Here is a 24,660-nt window from a genome sequence, read left to right on the forward strand (position 1 = left end):
ATAGAATTAAAAATCTGTTCTGTTTTATACTTTCAGGTCAAGTTCAACGAGTTTATTTCTCTTTTGATCTGAATACTGACCAAGCTAGTAAGACGGTACAAGATCTTCTTGATGAGTGGACCATGCTAGCTAATCTTTATAATGCTGTCACTAATTTTTCACGTTTTTTTAATGGTAAGTAACCATTTAGATTTAAGATAATACTTAATTACAGTATCAGGTTTTCTAAAATGTTTGTGCATCAATCCTTTCTATTTGATTTCGTTTAAATAATATTTCTTAAATGATATATGATGTACATATTTGCAAATATTTATAAAAAAATAATTAAAGGCAAAAATATAAATATTTTTTTTAAATTGGATAAAATTTCTAAAAATAACTCCGCTAATTTTTATGATTCATAATTTTTTAGATGAACATTATTTTGATTATTCAAACTAATCTTAATTATTATTTTCATAATGCTTTGGCTGATGTAACCTTTGGCCTTCATGCCAATCTTGTGAAGGCAATAATAATTAAGATTATAAACAATGACTTCCCTGTTAAAATCGTGTCAGACATGGGTATATTCGCTGATGACACCGTGCTCTAAAATACACATAAGAAAAACGAATGTACACATATCCAAGACAATGGCAAAAAAAACATAGAAAATAACTTTTAGTTGGTAGTGGAATGAGGCAGTAAATGGTTGGTAATATTTAAAGCTAACTAAGTCTAAGCTTCTTTCCTTTAACAACTATAAAAACTTCACAACGAACGAATGCTATGACAAACAACATCATATCTGAGAGCTCATCTTTTAAACTCATTGGCCTGAATTGGAATAAATACATTGAAAACTTGTCGAGGCTGCTGCAAGGAAGGTCGGCTACCTCTATCATGCTAGAAAATTAATCAATCAAATTACTCAATCAGAGCGCATCCTATATTTTTCAAAGCCACAATTTGCCCATGCCTGGAATCTTGTTGCCGTACCTGGGCTTGTGCATCTACCACTAGCTTCTCACTCTTAGACAGGATCCAATAAAGCATCTCAAATTTAATAGTCCTGCACTGTCGGCCAAGCTCCAACTTCTGTCTCATTGTCGCAACCATGTACGTGTTTTACAAGTACTTAAATGAAATGTACTCTGTAGAACTCATAGCACTTATATCCCACTTGATGTACTAACCCGACAAGCAGCAAAATCCCAGTCCTTCATTGTTGAGGTTCCTGTATGCCAGAAAGCCTTCTACTTTATTAAAGAAACTTAGTTTCTTCCCTCAAACTGCTAGACTTTGGAATTCCCTCTCTGTTTCCTGCTTCCCTGACTACAGTTGTAACCTCGAAGTTGTAATGTGAACAGAAATCTTGCTGTTCAACTCCCCACAGTCTGTTACATTCCAAGTGGTAATATGCCTTGTTTAAAAAAAAAATCCTTATGTCCAACTTCCTACCAATTATATTTTAGTAGCAATATGCTTTATTTTTGGTAGATAACGGTTAAGAATAAAACATAAATTAGTGAGCAGCTTTACTTGGTCATGGCTAGTGGAATGTGAAACAATATACCCCCATGGATTAAATAAAAGGTTTAGTTTGAGATTCTGCATTGATTCTTCAATTCAACCAAAGTTCAAAAAGATGCACTTAAAGGTCAAAGGTTACATCAGTTGATACATTGAAAATAAGCAAGTTGAAAATAATTTGCTAATTTTGATATGGAATTTTACCTCATATGCTAATCTGTTTATTCTGTAAAACTGCAAATGAAATATCGTATATGAAATGTTACCATGTCTTTTTTTTTTTTTTTTCTTTTTTCCTTCAGACAATAGAACTGGTATTCAGGATCTGATTGAAGTAAGGTCTTACAATTACAAGAAATTGTCCATTGTTTATGGAGCTACTCGTACAAGTTTGGTAAGTTTATCACGTGGTCTCTTAGCATCAAAAATAGTTTTACATATACAATGCATCATTATTTATGCTTTTATACTTTTTATTTTTATATTCATCAAATTATGAGAAAGCTTCATGCTTTTGTTTCTGGCATCAACATAATTTTGGTAATTACACCTTGAATTTTTTTCATGCATTTTAATCAAATATTTATTGAAATAAAAAAATGTGATGTAAAATAATGCAAAATTTTAAATCTTAAAACAACAGAAAAAAAAAGTCCCCAAAAAACACAACCAGAATACATTTTGGTTTCTCGTCTAGTGATAGCGTATCAAACTGACAACACTGAGTTGGTTCTTTTTGTCACTTAAATCTTCACTCGCTCTCTGAGCCTGTCTTTTGATATTGTAATAAAACAGAACATCTTTTTCTTAGCTTTAACCTTTTGAGATTTTAGTAATAATTTTATAACAATTTGGTTAATTAATAATTTAATGATCAAAGATTATCATACTAATTACATTTAATGATACTTATGCAGAATACCGATCATACTGAAGTAATGTTATTATTAGGGCTAGGACAATCTACCTATGTTTCATTGTTTTGATTGTAGAGTATATATCCAATGCAGTTAGACACAGTTAATCAACTGAAGCACACCACTATATAAAAACATATACGATATCAACGGATATATACTTTAGAGTCAAAATAATGGAAAAAGTATTCTGTTGTCCTAGCCCTAGTTATTATTTAGAAACTCATTCTTAACATGTTGAGGGGAGCGCGTTTTCTAACTATTCTGTCCTTTCTAACAATTTAATAAACAAGATACCATAGTTGAATATAACTTGAAAATCCCATCCAAAAATAACCTGGTTCATATTCTGTGAAAGTACTCGTTTTATTTTCAAAATTCTATTTAAAAATAAATAAGAATTTAGTAAATAAATAGTAACAAAAAACAGCATAGTTAAAAAAAAATCAAAAGTTTAGGATTTAAAGCTCTTCAAGAATTTTATTGTTAAAAACTGATTTTTTTTTAATAGCATACTGAATTCTCTTTTTACAAACATAAATATTGTCTTACAAGAAAAGGCAATTAGCAAAACAAAAAATAAAGAAACTGAATTTATAATTAAAACAGACGGAATACACAATTTTGTATGTAATTTTCTAGATATTATTGACATCTTTATTCAAGCAAAATCAAAATATGACATAATACAGAGTATCTTCCGCCTTTTAAAAACTGACATCCATGGAGAATCATTAATAAAATTAAAAATCCTTTCTGCAATCCAACCATATTTGATACAAAAAACTCATACCTGACTGGTCCACCAAGTTTCAGTTATGAATGCTGAACAGTTTTATCGTTATTCAATAATGACCACACCTGGACACGACATGCAAAATTTTCAATAATCAGACATATTGCTTTTTTGATGCTGCTCTGATTTTAGCTGTGATGGCCTTCAGTTTATGAATAGTTTGGGAATTGCTTTGATAGATGTTATTTTTTAGACAAATCCATGGCTAAAAATGGTGCTCTTGAGAAGATATACCTAACTAATAATCACTCGTACAGGGTGACCATACACCCCCAAAATGTTGACTGTGGAATTGTTAATATCACAATCCTTTTGGCAATTTAATTGTATTTTGTATAAATAAACTTTTGTTTTGTCCAAGTTTTAGTTATGAATGTCTAACAGTCTTTTATTGCCATTCAATAAATTTTTGTGGCGCTTTGCATACATTAAAGACATGCACTGGAATTATTGTTAGGTTGAGAGATGAGCAGTTTGTGTGAAAGAAGTGTAAAACAGTTTATTTATTGCAGACTTTTATCCTCATCTTTCTTACTTCTTGTTTCACGATGTTTCGGCTAACTATTCCTCTGGCTTTTATCAAGTGGTAACCGCGACAGGATAGGAACTCTGACTCTCCTAACTGTATTCTCAGTAATTACTGCCATCCATAGTTGTTGTCATCTCACCATCCACTCACGGTTACCACTTGATGAAGGCCAGAAGAATAGTTGGCCGAAACATTGTGAAACACCAACTAAGAAAAGATGAGGATAATAATCTGCAATAAATAAATAAATAAAACTCATCTCAATAATGGATTCCAATTGAATAAGTGTAAAACAGTACAAATTAATGAGAATTCGGATGTGGAGAAAGTATGTTTTGATAGCAAAGCTATTGAGCGTGTTAAAAAATGTTGTTACCTTGTTGATGCTATTGAAGCACAGGTTGGAGCAGGTGCTAGTGTGATTGCAAGAATTAGGAGCGGATGGAGTAAGTTCAGAGAACTTCTATCATTATGAACTAGCAAAACTTTACCAGAGTCGATCAAGCATGTTTACACAATGTGACGATGTATGGAAGTGAAATCTAGTCTGTGAAAGTTGAAGACATGCATTGCATGAAGAGAAATGATAAGAGAATGATATGAACAGGAAACGTTGATAGTATAGCCACATTGAAAGAATGAAGGAGAGTTCTTCGGTTGGTAGGTATAGCAGAATTGAAGTAACATGGTCAGTTAACTGAAGGCGGCTAACAAAAAACATAGGAAGTGATAAGGATGAGCATAAACAGAGATAAAGATCTGGCCAGATATAAGTGAGTTTGGAATTCAATTTCTATAAACTGTCCAACACATGCCAGAATGTAAAACAGATGTTAAACTCAATATCACGATGATCAAATAGTATTGATGATTCTTAGAAACATTTCTTGAGAATCCAAATAAATAATTATTGAAGTGATGGACTTTATTATTTCATTTGAAAGTGATTGGTCGATTATGTTTCAAGAATGTTCTTTCTGATTGAAAGTTTTTTTTTTTTATTATTTGAAAAGGTGAACATAATGTGGAAAGTGGACAGTCGTTTGTTCCACTTGACCCTCGGTACGTGCGGACAGAATGCCACTACAATTAATCCACATGTGCTGATGATTACTCAGCTGCAAGAAGAGCTCAATACTTCCAACAGTCCAGATGCTATTGCGAATCTAGTTCAGGTAAGATACCAACAAAAGTGCCTCTAAACGTTTGTTGATCAGGGATAGAGGCGTCATTGGCCTATTGTCATTTGTAGACTATGAAATCTATTATATATTAATTGGATTATTTGGATGATTATCTTATTTTTTTTTTTTTAATATTTCAGCTGATGCAGCCTTTAATAGTTGCATCTCTTTAAACTTGGAAATTTTTATTTCAAACTGTATAACTTTTAGCACAACAGTTCAAGGTGTTGATTAGCAATCAGTTTTAAGTGGCAATCTTCTGGAGGTTGAATGTTCTATCTTTCCTACAGGCAATAATAATAAGATTAACATAATTAACACTTTTACCAGGTCATGGCTGACAGAACAAGAACAATCTACCCATGTGGATTAAGTAAAGGATTCAGTTCAAAATACCCTATATGTTTCCAAGATCGAAATGATGTACCTAAAGACAGGTTATATTTTCTGCAATGTTTCAAATATAACAACTAAAGCAAGAATAGTCCGAATAATATAAATTATCAATTCTTTAAAATTCTGAAATCTGAATCTATTGATTTCATATATGTACTTATACTGTTTGGAAAAATATGAACAGTTGATTTTCCTCCCTCTGGTGTGGGTAAAATACTCACTTGGCTTGGTTGTTTTATTTTATGGCATATACGCCATTTTTGGATTATTCAAAGCCAAATTCAGTCATTTTGTAAAAGTTATGTTGTAAGTGTTTAATATCAAATATTTATACATTAATTTTTGCTTGTATATAGTCTGCAATTGGTATATTTTATTCAATTCATAGGTATTAACACTCTAGGTCACATGAAACAAAAAAAATGTCGGTGAGAAATGTACCTTAAATGAAAGGGAAAAAAAGACTTTACAGGTAAAAGACAAATCTTTGTTGAAAGAGATGAGTTCAATTCAAATTTCTAATGATCAAGAGTAAAAAAAATATTATGCCTACCTTGGACTACATATCAGACTGAATTAAAATTACTCTATCTTTTTAGGGAGCAAATATTATGAGAATCTGTTTGTACATTTGTAAGAAATGAGGATTGAAAAAGAGGAAAAAAAGATAAATAAGGGAAAGGCTTTTGACCACAAGTTAAACTCTGGGTGATTACTTTGTTTAGAATTTAAATAGATTTTTTAGACTAAGTAATTCTATAGAAGGTTTCTATTTTTAGTAGACAAACCAAACACTGCTGTTACCAGAAAAGTCTCTCTTTAAGTTTTTGAGAATAAGCATTGTTCATTTCAGTTGGTTATCTTGCTATATTTTGCTTTTTTAATCTAATCCATTAAAACAAGCAAACCAGTAACCCTTTTTTATGTTTAGCACAAGATTAAAATTGAGAATGTTTACTTACAGCTGTTAAATGATACATGGAGTCCACTCACATCTATCAACAAATTGACCACTTCTCCCATTTTTGGTGCTTCGACAGTAAGTTGTAATCAAATTATGATCATTTTTTTGATTTTTTTATTTTAAATATATTTTCACGATTTATTCAAAGTTTTATTTAGAATATGTTAATTAACAAAAAATGTTTCTCATATTTATCCTAAATGATTAAGATTTAAGGATATAAACTTATAAAGGATGTAATGGGATTAATTCTATATTCATTTTTTTTTATTTGTAATTATCAAATAATTATTTGGCGAAATTAATTCCACATTCCAAACAATTTTGGTAACGTTTTCTTTTTTAAATTAACATTAAGCAATTTTTATTCGTTGTTTAATATTAGCAGTTTTTGAGTGGTTTTAATATTTTTTAATTTATATTTTGTTATAAAAAAATTGAATGAGAAAATAGTGAGCATGTTTGATGGCTAATAATTTATCTGATTTGATATGTACTTGAAAAAAAAGTTAAAATAATGGTAATAACTTCCATTGTTTGCATGTTTTTGTGTGTATGCATATATGCAATTCTTAGTACAAGAATTTGAAAAGAAAAGTATTTGAAAAATATTAATATTTACTTTTATTTGAATATAAATAAAGGGTAATGTGTAGACACAGTCGCCAAGAAAGAAAATGGCTGGAGTTCAGGTTTTATATAAAAACTGAAACTGAAAGAAATTCTTATTCCACTTTATAAATATAATTGTTCATGAGAAATGTTTGCTTCACTAAAAAGTTTTTTTTGTATTGAATGATGAAGTCCTTCTTTTGGACATTTCCATCTCCAACCATCAATTGACTACAAATAATGGTTCAATGTGCATGATAACTTACCAATTTCCTACCTCTAATAATTGTATGTTAGCCCATGCTTGAATCATTTCAAAATTGTCGGACAGCTTCATGACAAGTTGGAATATTGTTATTTGTTTCATCTAGATGAAATCCTTGTCGTAAACATCATTTACAAAACTTTTAAGCATCCATTTTCTTTCTAGACTATTGTATCTACACATTATCTAAGTAAAGTTATTTCCTCAGCTTTTGGAAAAAAAGCAGCAAATTTTCATGTCTCTTGAATCTTGCTCTTGGATTATAATAATCACTTTGGATGTGGAATTAATTTTGATAATTAATATTTTACCAATGTATTTGACAATGGATCTTTTCTTGTGATTTTTGTGTGTGTTTGTGTATATATATATATATATATATATATATATATATATAGTTGTGCATGTGAATGCTGGTAAATTTGTTTGAATCATAAGAGTTAATCCTGTTAAACTTGACGGTATATGTAATAGTACTCACAGAAGAATATCTAGTAAAAAATTTTATTTATATAAACATTTTGGCTTCAGCTTCATTTTGCTCAAGCTGGACCATCAGGGATGGAAACCAAAAGTGAATGATTCAGCTTGATCAAAGTAGGTCTGCTGCTGAAACATGTCTGCACATATGTAGCCAAAATGTTTGTAAAAATAAATTTATATTAAATATAAACAAATTTTGCTTGATGTTTGATTTCATATCATTTATATATGATTTCCATATGATTTCAGTACCCCAAACAGCCCATGTTGAGTTTCACAGTTATACCACAGTCAGCCACCCATGTGAGAATATCTTTCCGGAATGTGTATCCTTAACTTGGCATTTTGCTACTAAAAACTTTATAACAACTAACACGTTAAAACTTAAAATCAATTATGAAATTCAATGTAATGTTATATTCGATAATTTTAAATCCCGTTTTTAATCTTTGTTTCATTTATAAAACTTTAATTCTTGAAATTTGTTAGATTTTGTTAAATCTTTCACAAAATAATTAATCTTTGTATTATCAAACCAAGATTTCTGTAATTTTTTTCTAATCGAATATCAAATTCTGAGTCATAAAATTGTACAAAAACAGACACCAACTTAATAAATTTTCTTTCATTAATAACCTTTTTATGAATATGGTGTGACCATTTTGTGTGTTTCTCACCTATATGTAACTTACACATTATTTGATTATTTATTGAACTTGAAGATGCAATAGTGTTAAAAGTAATAAAACAAACTTTAAAAAATAATTTAATTAAACTACAATGCATTTTGGTTTCTTTTGTAGACAAGTCTGTCATTTTAATCTTTTGTTAATATTTGAAAAAAAAAAAGAATTGTTTCATAACCTTTCAAAATTTGAAAGCATTTACAATGTTGAATAGAAAGTTATTTCTGGCTTTAAAATTTTTAGCAAATCCTCATGTATTGAAAAGATTAAAAAAATTTGGAAGTTGTCTAAGTTAGAGATTAAAACATTACCAAAACAATATTAGTTAAACTTTTGTAAAAAATTTGATCAATTAATAATTTAATAATACATGTTAATTTAAGAAGAAAAAAATACAAAAAAACAATAATTTTCAGTTAAATAGTGCAACAAAAAATGAGAGTAAAAAGACTTCAAGGAAAATCTCTCTCTTTCTATCAATTTATATTTCCTTAACACCTGTGTTCAGGAGTTGTGTAGATGTGCATTTCCGTGCTGGCAAAATGGTCGCTGTTCGAGATGGTGCCATCAGTCTGTTTGACACAAGCAAAGTAATTGATGGTTTTAGTCCTACCCCAGGATTGAAAGTAAGTCACTTATCACAATAGTGATATCCTTTTGATATACTGTTAGACTGACTGATGATTATATTTATCACATAACTATCATTGTCACAGCTGGAGTAGGTGTTGTTTGTATCAGTTGAGAATAGTTTGACATTGGCTTTGTTGCTGTGGAACTGCGATATTGTTCTGTTCAATCCAAGGAGGTTCGCTCTCTCAAGCTTTACTTTTTCTCTGATGAAGGGATTAGTTTATTACTAGTCATCTGTGATGCCCCTACTGGAGAACGCTGACAGGACTGTTCAGGCATTTTTTGTTGGCCATAGTGCACTGGCTTTTGAAAGACTCACTTGATCATGTATCTAACCTTCTGCAGATAACTGCTATTTGTTTGTTGTATTTTACTTTGATTTTGATGTGAAACACCTCTTCGTCCTATACATCATTTATATAATAGTCTTTTTTTTTTTTTTTAATTTTTTTTTTTTAAATTTTGTGTGATAAGTAAATATATGTTTCTGATTTTTTGAGATGCGAATAATTTGGATTATTCAGACTACTGTCTGTTTAAGGCTCCCAAAATTACAGGATAAAGTACTAAAGTAAAGTTCACTTTTCTGATGATGGAAGATTCAATCCTCAGTATGGTAGATTCCCAGAATACAATTGTGAATGGAGACGTCTACCCGATCATGGCTGATGGAACAAGAATATATTAGTCCTGTGGATTAAATAAATGGTTCTGTTCGAAATTCTGTGCAGGTTCCTGAGTTCGTCAAAAAGATTCCAGAATTTGACAAGGCATACCTGAAGAAAGTTACATCAACTGGAACATGAAAATAACACTCAATATGAGAACCAGTATTCGGAAGAATCAAAATAAAGAAAAATATTTTGAAGAAATTTTCGTTTTGGAATTTTTCTATGCATGAGAATAGTTTTTATTTTACATACGAATGATATTTTTATTTTTTTCATAAACAATTTTTAAAAAAGTATTTTTTATTTGGATGAATCTGTGTGTATATAGAGTGTTGACAGTAAAAAAGTTCTATTTATTTTTTTAAATTATTCAGACATAGGTCAGTTTGTGGTTATGATTTGTTTTGTCAATTTTACCCAATGAACCTGCTTTTAACTTTTCAACACTGAAGATGATGGAAGCTTCATCTTTGTTCAGTCTTTGGATTAGGCAGCGAGCCACCTGTTGGTTTGGAAGTTGATCTTCTAGCCTTGGCAGAAGTTTTTCTCCATGAAAAAACCACAACATGTCTGACTCTAGTAGATGTTTCAACTTGTTGATCAGCTTCTTTGTTTTTTTAGTGGCTTTTCATGCATAAATTGATCAAATCTTTTTTCTTATTAACTATGAAATATCACCATCAGTCAAATGAGTTTTTCGTCAATATTTTTCTTCCTTTGCAATAACACATATTGACTTGTTCATTTCATTATTGAACATTTTTTGAACTTGAGAGTTCTGACCATATCAAATTGTTGATTGTGCATTTTTACTCTCTGATGGCACCTCATGGTTGAATCCTGAATCGTTCAATTTCTTTGACTTTTTCTATCATCCTCCTGCTGATGTTGAGCAAGAATGAAATCTAGCATAGTTTTTAAGAACTGTGTATCTTCTACAAATATAACAATTCAAAATTGTCTATAATCAATTATTCTACAAAAAAGAATGGAAATATCAAATTTATTGGCAAAAAATAGCAAAGTTTAACAAGTTATTTAAAAAGAAAGATGTGTCTGGCTATATACCATCTGAATGTTTGTCCAAGTTTAAGCCTGAATATCATAGACATTATCACGTCCTCTGGCAGGCCTTTCCATGAAACAGAAACACTGACAGAATGCTGGCTTTCTTGTATTGAGACAAAAGTGATGATGGTAGATCTTTTGCTGCATCTTGTGAAGTTCACAAGTTGGTGCGAGAGTAAAAAAACTCAAAGTGTATTTAAATTCCTGAGGATCATCTTTAGAACTATGTCTCCTCATATCTTCTACTGCTCCGGTGATGATTTGAACTTTTTGGTTGTTCACAAATTTTTGGCAGCCTGTTCTATGGTACAGTGAAGGAACCGAAGAAGACGCCTTCTGACGATTTAGTCGAAATGGAAATATAGTCACTATTTTTTATAAAGACTAGACTGACAAAAATAAAAATAATATGCATAAAATTAGTAAATCAACTTTCTATAGGTTTTTGCTAGTTTCTCTTTATATTAAAAGAGAAACTAGCGAAAACCTATAGAAAGTTGATTTACTAATTTTATGAATATTATTTTTATTTTTGTCAGTCTAGTCTTTATAATTTATCTGTTGTAGATGGGTACTTAGCTTAGTAATATTATGGAATTGCAGTCTTCTTTTCCAAATGTCTATTGATTTTTATTTATAATTTTTCCACTCGTACCTTTTATAGATGTTTAATGATTTTTACTTTTCTAGGCTTTTTTGAATATGTTTGTGGATGAAACAGTGACTGGCAACCATCCGCGCCGACGTTCTACCACAGATGAAGATCATTCCCTTTCACCTGTTGGAATTGATGCCATGGATATTTTTCTACCTCAAAACCCCTCTGTGGGCTCTCCTGCATCTCGCCCACGTCAAGATGGGAGTCTACGTTTTCCAAATCCCATGACTCCACCTTCAAATCCGCATACCCCAGCTTCGCCCAGTGCCTCTAGGATATCATCCGTATGTGCACTTTGGCTTCTTTATATTTACAGCTACATCTTTTATAAATGAACATTTAAAAATTTCAATATTTTCAAGTGGCAAACACTAAACTATTTTTGCTATATTTTTGTTTTATGTTTTTTTTTTCAAATGTAAAGGTGGTCAGTTACTTACATAAAAAATAATTTTTAATAATAACATATAAGATAAAGTCAAATACTTTGATAATTGTATTTCAATCAAGGAATTCATATATATAATTGTGTGTGTGTGTGTGTGTATATATATATATATATATATATATATATATATATATATATATATATATATATATAAATATAATCATGTACTGTCTGTCTGACAATTCGTAAGAAATATGTTACCATTCTTTTATGGTCCATAGGGAAGGTAGGTAATCCTATACAACAGTGTCTTTACTATATGTTGTTGGAAATTATTTCTTGTTTTTATTTTTTTTATATAAATTCTTCACCCCAAACAAGGCATATTGCCATTTGAACATTAGGGGCTACTATTAGGTGAGTAGTTAGATGTCTGTTCACATTACATTTAAATTTCTGCATGCTGGTACATTCAGGTAAGCAGGAAACTGAGGGAATTCCTAAGTCTTGTAGTTCAAGGGAAGAAACTTAGAAAAGGTTTTCCATCATCTAGGGACCTCTTCAGTGGACCGGTAGGATTTTGCTGCGAGTCTGATTAATCAGATATTTATGTCAAAGGGACACCAGTGTTAAGAGTTTATCAGAACAAATTCCATTAAAATACTTGCAAAAACATACAGGGATGCAACATTGTGGTGATAGGGTAGGATCTCTTAGGTTTGAGACTCTGTTTTTGGGGCGGGGGTGTCTTGTCCAAGAGTGAGAAACTAATGGTAGTTGTATCAACAGTACTCCATGCATGGCAAATGGTGGCTTTGTGGAGCTACAAGATACTGTTAGGTACGAGTAGTTTTCTAGCTTGATAAAGATTGCTCACCTTGTAAGAAATGACTCCTTGGCAATATCTTCAATATACTTGTTCCAATTCATGTTGCCCGTGAATGTTAAGTCAAAGAGCTTGAATGATGAGCTCTCAGGTAGAATGTTATTAGTCCTGGCAATCCGTAGTTGAGAAGGTTTTCTTTAATTGTTAAATGAAAGGAGCTTAGTTTTGTTAGCATTTAATGTTAATTTAATTTCTGTGTTTGGCTTCTTACTATTAGACTTTGATTTTTAAGAATAAAAGTGAACAAATAACTTGATTATTTGTTGCTACTTTTTCTTTTGCATTTAAACTTTTTTTTGTATGTAATTGGTTTTAATGTATTATTATACCTAATGCTTTTGTCTTTTTTTTTATTATTTTTTAATTTTCAGGGATATGCGTCTTCTCCCGCTGCTGCTTTTTCTCTCTCTTCTCCTCCTTCATTGCCCACGCAGGTGTCTCACAGTCCGTCTGCTGCTCTGATAAGTACCCCGTCACCTGGTACTTTATTAGTACAGGGCGGATCTCCGGGCAACCCGCAGTTACATGTCCCATCACCTGGCTCATTTCCCCCTGCTCCTTCACCGCAGTCTATTGGCATTCATCTTTCATCACCTGCTGCACATTTCATCACACCCCAAGGTAAATATGACGACCCTCACTCTCCCCCGTTTTTTTATTTTTATTTAATTAATGACCAGTTTTCTTATTAAATTATTTTTCTCTGCTCAATTCTCTTGTCCACTCAAGAATGATAATTACTAAAAAAGATAAAATAAAAAGATTTCAAGCTTAAATATGCAAATGATATTTGAAAATATGATTTTTAAATTAGTTGCATCTACTTATTATGTTCAGTTTTTTTTATTAACATTTTTGTTTTGCAGAAATGTTACATATTGTACACCGTCTTAAAAATTAACTAAAATACCTGTTCCAGTACTGGTAAAATTTATTCCCGGTTTTGTCACCATTTTTATGTTCCTTTTCAAAAGTTAAATTCAAGATATCACATTACTAAACCTTATTCCAATTTTAATAAAAATCGATTGCATAATTTTTATTCTAAGAAATATCTAAAAATTGAGGCTTAAGCTTAAAGTTCTTCTGAAAAAAATTGGTGTCTAATGACTATGGATCAAACTTTTTAATATATGAATTTTCAAATGGGAAATTGTGCTCATATTATTATATGAGATTGTGCTCATATTATTCCCTAAAATCTCTTAAAAAAATATTCTAAAGAAAATAAAATTTGAGGAATATTTATTAATGTCAAATACTAACTGTTAAACTTTTATAAAAATCTGAGGTATCTAAATTTTTCTAAAAGGTTTCCCCTCTTTTTTTACTCCATTTTTATTAAACTAAATATAACATACATAATCCACCCTTATGATTAGAAGCTGTATTCCAAAATTCATAATGATCAGGTAATTAGTTTTGGAATGAATCCTTTACATACAAATATAAAAACATACGCATACCTATCTTTATATAAGCTTATGCATAGTTTTGAAATCTTTCCCTTCATTGGTAACATAGCAGAAACATTTGCCAAACCTTGATTCAGTTATAATCAACTTGAAAATACATAAATTCTATGTTTTTATGAGCAATCTTTCTGTTTTATTAGTTTTAATGTCAATTGTTGTTTGTGTAAAATTTTAAATACCTCTTTTTTCATTGAGTTTAGGAATGGTTGATGGTGGCTCCCCTTTCACGATGCCATCTCCTGGTACTCGGAATTGGCCTGGTTCACCTTCTGTACAAGGTCCTTCCCCTGTCTCTCGACATGGAACAGCCACTTCTCCTGGTCATCCAGCTTTGCATTCACCACAGACTCAATTAAAAGATTCTGAACATTCTAAATCCTCAGGTGACTAAAAAAATATATTTCTGCATTTTTATGTTTTAAAACTGTTTATCATTTTGCATTTTTTGATGTAAATTTGTGATAATTCGACACGTGTTAAAATGCAAAAATTTATTTTGAACAAAATTAGTTTTAACAAAAGGATGAGACGACAGAATTCTGATTTTGGAAGAATTCATTTTAAGTGGTTAATGTAGTTTTCTTGAAGCATTATTTAGTGTGTATATAAAAGAAATTTGAATTTATAGAAGGCAATAAAATGCAAAGGTGTATTGAATAGACACAAACTGAAGCAAATTAAGATGGGGATCCATATTGTAATATTTGGGGAAATGACCTTTATCCAGGTGTGTTTGACATTTGTACATTCAAATTATGACTATTCATTTTAAAATAAGTAAAGTTGAAAAAATTTTTTGATTAGCAATACCAACTAATTTTCTTTGTTTACATTTCATTTTTTGCAACTGGACAATGTCATCTTTTAAAATGGGGTTTGTAGGTACATAAAAATAACATGATTAAGCATTATACAAATTAATATTCTAAATTGTGCAATAAAAATGATTTCATTTTGTTTTTTCAATAGTTGTAAGCCCTCCTCCACGAATGCTTTCTCAAAGGTCATGGGCCGCATCTATCCCTACCATTTTATCCCATGATGCTTTTAGTAAGCTACTCAGTCCTTGTTTGCTGCCAGGAATGAACTTCTTGCCTGCATCACCATTGGAACGCTTCCTTGGTTGTGTCTATTTCCGTAGACATCTACCCAGAGTTATGCAAGGGGAAACTTCGGTAGGTATTCAGTTGTTTTTATTAATGTCCCTTAGTCTTTATTTTATGGGGTGGGGATCTAAAATAATTTTTTTTTCCACCGTTCAATGTATCGCTAAATGAATGAGTCATGACAAAAGAAAATCAAATCGTGTTAAAAGGAAAATATGAATCATTGTAAATGTTGTATGGTGTGAAGCCATGTTCGTCCAACTTTCGATAACTGCCATCCCAACATTACAAGGCCAAAAATCTAAAACACCTCTCTGAAAAAGAAAGCCTTAATAATATTTTAAACTTCCTAAAAACAATGAATCTTTACCACAAAATATAAATCTCTCCAAACAATAAATATCGACACATCACTTAAATATACCTAGTAACAACCAACCTTGAAAGCATTTAAATATCCAAAGACAACAAACCTAAACAACAAAAATAAAATTTTAAAGAACTTATATACAGCATTAAATGACCCAAATAAGGTCAATATGCTGATTAAACCAACCAACCAACCAACGCTTGTGTGTGCCATGGTTTCCTTTGCTTTTATTTTCTCTTTTTCTGGCTGTATCATTGTCTAATAAACCTAATAAACATTGGCGATTCCCAAGGGTGCAAGCACTGGCTTACAAGCATAAAAATATAAAACAAAATATTGGCAAGAAACTTGATGAAATGTTTATTAAAATTTTTTATTTCAAGTAACAAACTTTGCAAAATAATAGCAAGTGGGCAAAACCAGCTAGATAAATATAAAATTGAAAAACGTAAATAAAAATTTGGTTAATAATTGTGTTAGTTGACCGATTTATTAAAATTATATATATATATATCACTTGATCACTTACAAGAAAAATTTACTTTTTATTTATTTTATATTTTTTATAAATTTTAAAACTTTTTTATAATTCTTTTTTTTTTTTTTTTCCTTTACGTTTTCAGTTACAATCTATGCAGTCTAACGAACCTGGAGTGAATGCATTTAAGGTAGAAAGTCTACAATTCCGTGTTAGTCTCAACCCGAATACATTACAGTCTCTCCATATTAAAGTTACACCAACTATTGGTAAGCAATTTTTTGTCATAATAGTTCTTTTTTAATCTCATTAGTCAAGACTGGTGCTACCAGATCGGCTGCCTTGTGGCTTCCTGAGACGAAATGCACCTACATTGACGTTTTTTTGTTTTCTGATCTTTTTTATAAAACTTAATTATGTTCTGCAAAACCAAAAACAAAAGCAACAGCCTTTCTCCCTCCCCTTTTTATTTTATTTTTTTCTACCTTACTCCCGGTCCTTGATATGACCTTAAACTACATCCGATGGTGAGATCCGGCTTATGGGCTTTGGGGAGTGTGGAGCCACCTCTTAATTGTCATTGCTCCCAGGTCCACCCTGACCCGGAGTGGTAGTACCTGTTAGGGTCCCAACTATGGGTTAAATAGAAACAGATTTTAAAAAGGAAAAGAAACAAAAAAAAAAAAAAAAAAGAAACAAATATATTCTATTAAATTATTATTTTTTTTTTTTCCCTGTCGGTAGGGCATAAGAACAAACCGACTGCCCCCCTTGCAGAGGGTAAAAATCCCTCAATGGGGCAACCAGTTAGCCGTGGGTTGCTACCCGTAATGTCTTAGGACGTGATCCTGGTGATTGAGCGAACCTAGACCAGAATACATAGAAGTTTAGGCACTGCAACACATTACTTTGGCCCTTACTTCGACTAGACGGGCGGTCGGAGAGGCCCGATCCGACCAATCGGCCAGTCACGCCAAGCCCCACCATATATTGCCCATTCCAAAAACTCACTACTAACACAACACATTCCCCCCTCTCCCACAAATAACCTTACTCCCTAATATATGATGGAAAGCGGTGGCTGAGGGTCAATCGATAAGGTGTGAATATCGATGACGAGGCTGTAAACCCCTCACGATTGCTACAGATCCCATAGTAATATCAAGAGAGAACAGATAATCATTATGATACCACCAAAGTCGGTTATATCATCATTGTATCCCTGTGGAGGCTGGGCGAATGGGTTTTCCCCCAGGCTCTTCCCAAATAGGACTCCGAGGTGGGTGGGGAACAAAGATGACGAAAAAAGAAAAACAAAATATATGGCTTATTCCTCCCAAAAACCACCCAACCACCCAAAGAGAACCCACTCTGATGTCTCTGACATCAGTAGCTCTGAGGAAGAAACGATAAAACCAAGGAACAACATTCGTAGTAATAGAATCAATAGAGGAAACTCCTTTGAGCAAACTATCACCTTTTAAAATTGAAAGAAATCTTAAAACTTTAAAACCAAAGTCTATTAAAAAAACAATTTAACGGCAGCCTACTAATAGAAACCCATAACGAAGAACAAACTAAAGAAATATTGAAACTAAAATTATTTGAAAACATCAAAGTCAAATGCTACAGACATCCAACCCTAAATACCTGCAAAGGAGTTGTGAAAAGCCACGAACTTGCACTTTTTCCCTTGGAGGAAATCAAGACAAACTTACAGAAACAGAATGTGTTAGATGTTCGTAGAATCCAAATAAAAAAAAACAGTGAGAAAATCGATACCAATGCATATATACTAACTTCTGATTCCCTCACCATACCCAAAGAAGTGAAAGTTGGATATATGAAAATAAATGTAGAAATTTATATTCCAAACCCCCTCCAATGCTTCAAGTGCCAGAAGTTTGGACACCATCAAGATCGGTGCATACGATTACCAGTGTGTGGAAGATGTGGAGAAAGCGGCCCACACATTGACTGCAGAAAAGATTTCAAGTGTGCCAACTGCCTTGGAAATCATGGCGCTGACTCTAGATATTGTGAAATATGGAAAAGAGAAAAAGAAGTGACCAAACTAAAACATACAAAGAATATATCCTACCCAGAGGCCAGGAAAATCATTGAAACTATAACATATGCAGATGCAACTAAAAAAACTACTCCAATCAACAATCAAAATGGTCATATACATGTAACAGATACAACTGACAAGAAAATTGATGTTTTAAGCAAACTAATAAAGGAAATGAAAGAACTATTAGAAGAAATGAGGAAAATGAATAGTGCAATGTCTGCAACCAATCCAAGGATAATATTAAGTAAAGACACTACTGAACCACAAAAAGAAACAAAACCACAAACCATTTCTACAAAAACAACCGAACAACCATCAAACACATCACAAGCCAGAAAAGAATAAAAAATCCCCCCAGACAAAAACAAAAAACAAACAAAAACAGGAAAAGAAAGATCCCGATCTATATCCCGAACAGGGACTCCGACAGAAAATAGATTTGAGGGATTGGAGACGATGGAAGTTGAACACAATTCCAAATGATGAACAAAATATTACAATGGAATATCAGAGGGATAAAAGCAAATCAAAATGAACTCACATTATTAATAACAAATATGAGCCCAGCACTTGTCTGTCTGCAGGAAACCTTTCTGAAAGAAAATAATACCATCAACATAAAACACTACACATCTTACAACTACATAAATAAAGATACAGACAGAGCTTCTGGAGGCACATCAATACTCGTGAAGAATGAAGTCCCTCAAAGACAAATAAATATAAACACAAACTTGCAAGCAATTGCAATTTCAGTGACTCTACATAGAACTATAACACTTTGCTCAATCTACATCCCTCCAAAAGATACAATCAACGAAACTGAGATAACTCAATTAATAAAACAACTCTCTAAACCCTTTTTTCTACTAGGAGATCTCAACAGTCACAATGTAATATGGGGAAGTAAAGAAACAAATAAAAAAGGAAAAGAAATAGAAAACATAATAAATAAAAATAATCTATGCCTCCTTAATAATCAAAACTACACCTATATGTACCCAGCAACAGGTACTTTCACCGTCATCGACCTTACCTTATGTGATCCTTCCATATATATGGACTATGATTGGAAAGTACACAATGACACTTGTGGGAGTGATCATTTCCCAATCATCCTGGAAAGTCTAAGTACTAGCACTGAACAAAAAACACCCAAATGGAACCTACATAAAGCGGATTGGGAAGACTTCCAGGAACAGTGCAAAAACCAATTAATTATCGAAAAGAAAGATGAAGATGACCATTTGAACTACATTAAAACACTCACAAACATAGCAAATAATACCATACCGAAAACAACCAAAACCAACAATCACAACAAACCTTGGTTCACAAAAGAATGCAGAAAAGCCATCAGAGCTCGACGAGCTGCCCTGAGAAAATTCGAAAAGTACCCAACAAGCGAAAATCTGGATTTCTTCAAAAACAACAGAGCAAAAGCCAGACGAATCATAAAGGAATCCAAAAGAACAACATGGAGAAATTATATATCCAAAATTAATGTGAATACCAAGGCAAAAACAGTTTGGAACATGATGAGGAAAATAGAAGGAAAGTGTAGTAGTACACCAATATCCCACATCTCTGAAGGCAACAAAATATACACTGATCAAAAAGACATTTCCAATAACCTGGCAGATAGTTTATCAAAAATTTCATCATGTGACAGACAAACAGAGAAATTCAAAAAGATTAGAGAAAAGGAAGAGAAGAAGAAAATTCTATTTAAATCATAAAATTCCGAAAAATACAACCAACCTCTTACCTTGCCTGAATTAAAAGAATCGCTAACCAAATCCCATGACACAGCTACAGGGCCCGATGAAATTCCATATGAAATCCTCAAAAAACTTCCAGAAACCTCAATGAAATACCTACTTGAAATTTTCAATATTATATGGTCCAGTGGAAACGTACCTGAGACATGGAAAGAGGCCACAATAATACCAATCCCCAAATCTGAAAACTCAAACATCCAATCTCAATCAAGTAACGTCTCAGATCCATTGAATTTCAGGCCAATAGCTCTAACAAGCTGCATTTGTAAAACCATGGAAAGGATTATAAACAAAAGACTAATCTGGTTCCTGGAAACAGAGAATCTTATTACAGAATTTCAAACAGGATTCAGGAAATACTGAAGTTCAATAGACCACATAGTCAGACTTGAAACCTTCATCAGAGAAGCCTTTGTAAGGAAGGAACATTTAACAGCAGTGTTTTTCGACATGGAAAAAGCCTACGATATTGTGTGGAAGTACGGTGTTACAAGGGATCTGAAGGCGCTTGGACTAAAAGGCAGAATGCCAATTTTTATTGAAAATTTAAAAAAAAATAGACGGTTCAGAATAAAGGTTGGCACAGCTCTCTCTGACTTGAAGGATCAAGAGAATGGAGTACCTCAAGGGAGTATACTGTCAGTGACCTTGTTCAGTATCCGAATTAACAACATTGTAAAAAACCTTAACCCTGGGGTAGATTGCTCCCTATATGTGGATGACTTCCTAATATGCTGTAGATCTAGATATATATCTATAATAGAAAGGAAGCTTCAATTGTGCTTAAACAAAATAATGAGATGGACGGAAGAGAATGGATTTAGATTCTCCAAAAGTAAAACGAAATCCATGCATTTCTGCAAACTAAAGAACATGCATAATGATCCTGTCCTAACCATGGAAGGAACGCCCATACCCGTTACTGACCAGTACAAATTCTTAGGGATTTTATTTGACAAAAAGTTAACATTCATCCCACACATAAACTATCTGAAAAAAAAATGTAACAAAGCTGTAAATCTTTTGAGAGTGGTAGCACATACCGATTGGGGTGCAGACAGGGAAACACTCCTTAAACTCTACAGAGCACTAGTCCGCTCAAAGCTAGACTACGGTTGTTTCATATATGGATCAACCCGAACATCATATATAAAAAGCCTAGACCCTATTCACCATACTGGCCTAAGATTGGCCCTAGGAGCATACAGAACCTCCCCCGTGAACAGTCTATACACGGAAGCACATGAACCCCCACTAGATCTAAGGCGAGAAAAGTTAGCCCTTCAATATTTACTCAAACTGAAGTCTTGGCCAAACAACCCTGCATACCAATGTACCTTTTATCCTAAATATGAAGAACTCTTCAACATGAGAGGAAAAACTATCAAAACGTTCGGGCTCCAAATGAAGGAAAGCATTGAAGAATTGAAAATTCCAATCTCCAGCATTCACAACTTCATACTACCTAAAACACCCCCATGGACCATGAAACAAGTAGAAATAAAACTGAACCTAAACAAAAAGTCCAAATCTACCACAAACCCTATTGAATACCACAACGAACTTCAACATTTAAAATTACGATATTCAGACTACACCTTTATCTACACAGACGGGTCTAAAAGCAACAATCACACTGGATGTGCAGCAACGTACCATAAAACCACAATGAAGAGAAATCTTCAAAATGAAGCATCTATATTCACTGCAGAGACTATAGCTATTGATCTAGCACTCAACATAATTTCAGAGGAAACCACCAAAAACTTCATCATTCTCACAGATTCTCTATCAGTCCTATTATCTATACAAAATCAAAAACAAGAAAATCCACTAACAACAAAATTAATAGAAAAAATCAATATCCTTTCAACCACTAAAAACATTATTCTTGTCTGGATCCCCAGCCATGTGGGGATCAAAGGCAATGACAGAGCGGATACAGCTGCAAAAAAATCTTCTCACCTTCCAACTGACAATTTTAAGATTCCACATACTGATCTTAGACCCCAGATAAAAGCATACATGCAGGAAAAATGGCAACTGCGGTGGAGTCAGCAAGAGGGCAGCAAATTATACTCAATCAAACCTGAACTTAAGGAACGATGTCCGGACATCAAGAGATCATGCCGAGAAGATGTGATACTGACTCGGCTGTGCATAGGACACACCAACTTTACTCATTCTTATATACTAAATGGAGAATCGGCGCCAGAGTGCATCCCATGCCAGGAGACACTCACAGTAAAACATATCCTAGTTGGGTGTGATGACCTCGCCCCAACTAGAAAACTATATTATACAGAAAGCAATATGGAGGACCTTTTTGAAAAGGTCAACTCAGCAAATATTCTAGCATACCTAAGGAAAGTAAATTTATATAAGAAAATTTAAGGAAATTTAAAGTCACCCAAATATACACATCCATGTATAAATACAACGTTTAATTTCTTAGTTCGATTTTATAAAAAAAAGGGAGGATAGGCTGAAAAAGTCTCCCCCCCCCCACACACACATAATAAAAAATAGTTTTAAAAAAAAAGGACTCCGGCATTAAATGACCACATAGGTTGATATGCCGTAAAACCAATCAATCAATCAACATTAGTCAAGAATGAAAACTTCTGTGTATAGCTGTTCTCAGCCCTGAAGCAAATATTAGCAATTTTATTTCTAAATTTATATAATTTTCTATATTCAAGTCATAAAAAAATTCAAATGAAGACTCTGTTGTAAGGTTAATGCATCAGGAAAGCTATTTTTATAGAATTTATTATATAGTAGGAGAACCTCATTGTGATTTCTACATTAATCTACATAATTTACACTTACAAATAATATTCCTTTTAAAATAATGTCTGCAGGATTTTTATGGAGAAATAATAATAATAAATATTCTTTTTTTTTATTACGGAATATCTGAAGAATAGATTAAAAAAGTTTTAAACATTAAAAAATAATTATTTTTATTGATAAATTTAAGATATAAAATAAAGAAAAAAGGAATATCTGATAGTTTCTTGCTATTTTAAAGAAACATTAAGAAAGACATACAACATTAAGAAAATACATATTTTTACGAACACCACTGTGCTGACAGTTTATTTATTTTTACTTGATTTCATATAAGAAATATTTTAACTTTTCTTTCAAGGCAAAAATTGTAAACATGATGATATTTGAAAACTACCAATGAATAATTTATTTCTACATGGACAGTGTATGAATACTGTTATTTTCATAATTATTTTTACATACAAATTTAAGATTACCCCAAGATTAAAATCTTTACAATTAATTTTTCATTTACATGTTTCAATTTTTTTTTCTTTATTTGCCTTTTTCCAATCATTATTCTGTTTCAGACATTTCTTTTTCATGATTAAATAATAAACAAAAATTTGTATATTTTTCATGTAGGTAATCTCCTACAAAGTATTATTGATATAAAAGAATAATTTCAACATTTTTGTATATGTAATGTATTAGTTGTAAATCTTGGGAGTTTCAGTAATACATAAATCTTTAAAAAAATTTAGATTAACCTAGACGAATTTAAATGTTATTTAATGATCTTAAACTTGGTCTACTTTCTTTTCATTGTAATATAATAATTTTTAAATTCTAATATTATTAGCGAGTTAAGCAATTTGTTGTAAATATAACTTTCAATCTTGGGAGTTTCAGTAATACGCTAATCTTAAAAAAATAAAATTAGTTTAGCCGACTTTAAATGTCATTTTAATGATCTCAAACTCAGTCTACCTTTTCATTGTAATGATATAATAATTTTAAAATTAATTCTCATATTATTAGTGAGTTAAGCAATGGTTTTCCACTCGTGTTGATTTTGAATGAAAAATTGTTTTAAAAATAAAAATGAATAATTAATGTACATGAAGAAAGAAGATGTAGATCATGAATTTGAGAGAATTTTTTTCGATTGCGTGAATTTTAGAAAATTCATCTCTCGATTTTGTACCCTGCCGATAATACTAGAGTTCTCTATATTGAAATAATATGTTTGTATGATATTAAAGTGATTTGAATTGTTTTCAGAATATCAAGAACAATGGACAGCTGAAGAAATTCAAATTTTAGAAAAATTCTTTGATCTGAAAGTAAGTACAAGCATTTAAAGCTTTTAACCTTAAGAAAATCCTAAAAGATATATATATATATATTTTTTTTTTTTACACGGTGGTCACCACTTATCAAGGCCTGGAAGCCACTCAGGGATAAGGGTTATTGCAAGTACAGTACGTTAGTGTGGAGATTTCAGTACAAGCATTTAAAGTTTTTAACTTTAAGAAAATCCTAAAAGATATTTCCCAACACTATTTGAAAACAGTTTATGTTTCTAAATTTTTGAGACGAGGATTGATTATTCTTATTATTTAGATTTGACAAGCACTTGTCCTGTGACATAGTGGATAAAGTATTTGGTAAAATTCAGTTGTAAAATTACACTTTTCTGGGGGGGGGGGGGTTGAAGGTTCAATCTTGAGTGCGGGTAGCATTCAAAATACAATTGAGAATTATTTATAAGTTCTACCTAGTCTTAGCCATAAATTAAATAAAGCGTTCCATTCAAATTTCGTTACAGATTCCTGAGTTCAACAAGAAGGTTGACAGTCACATTGACTGAAATGTGAAAATAACACTCAAGACAAGAACAATAGTCCAAATAATTCAAATAATACAAACTTATGTGCAGGACTA

General features: G+C 31.9%; 1 protein-coding gene across 2 annotated transcripts in view; it reads left to right on the plus strand.

Moving 5' to 3' along the window:
* LOC145249627 (mediator of RNA polymerase II transcription subunit 14-like) overlaps positions 1-24,660 on the plus strand; it is a 99,178-nt gene that overhangs the window by 68,724 nt on the left and 5,794 nt on the right. For both annotated transcript variants that reach the window (XM_080111369.1, XM_080111370.1), the window contains 12 exons: positions 37-174; positions 1,821-1,912; positions 4,774-4,935; positions 6,305-6,379; positions 7,914-7,990; positions 8,859-8,976; positions 11,413-11,664; positions 13,026-13,275; positions 14,330-14,512; positions 15,099-15,304; positions 16,229-16,352; positions 23,998-24,059. In XM_080111369.1, the coding sequence (XP_079967495.1) occupies positions 37-174; positions 1,821-1,912; positions 4,774-4,935; positions 6,305-6,379; positions 7,914-7,990; positions 8,859-8,976; positions 11,413-11,664; positions 13,026-13,275; positions 14,330-14,512; positions 15,099-15,304; positions 16,229-16,352; positions 23,998-24,059 (1,739 nt within the window). The remainder of the gene's footprint in view (positions 1-36; positions 175-1,820; positions 1,913-4,773; positions 4,936-6,304; positions 6,380-7,913; positions 7,991-8,858; positions 8,977-11,412; positions 11,665-13,025; positions 13,276-14,329; positions 14,513-15,098; positions 15,305-16,228; positions 16,353-23,997; positions 24,060-24,660) is intronic.

Source organism: Euprymna scolopes, chromosome 28, assembly GCF_053919585.1.
Source record: "Euprymna scolopes isolate OS-2025 chromosome 28, ASM5391958v1, whole genome shotgun sequence".
In the NCBI taxonomy this organism is placed as follows: Eukaryota; Metazoa; Mollusca; class Cephalopoda; order Sepiida; family Sepiolidae; genus Euprymna; species Euprymna scolopes.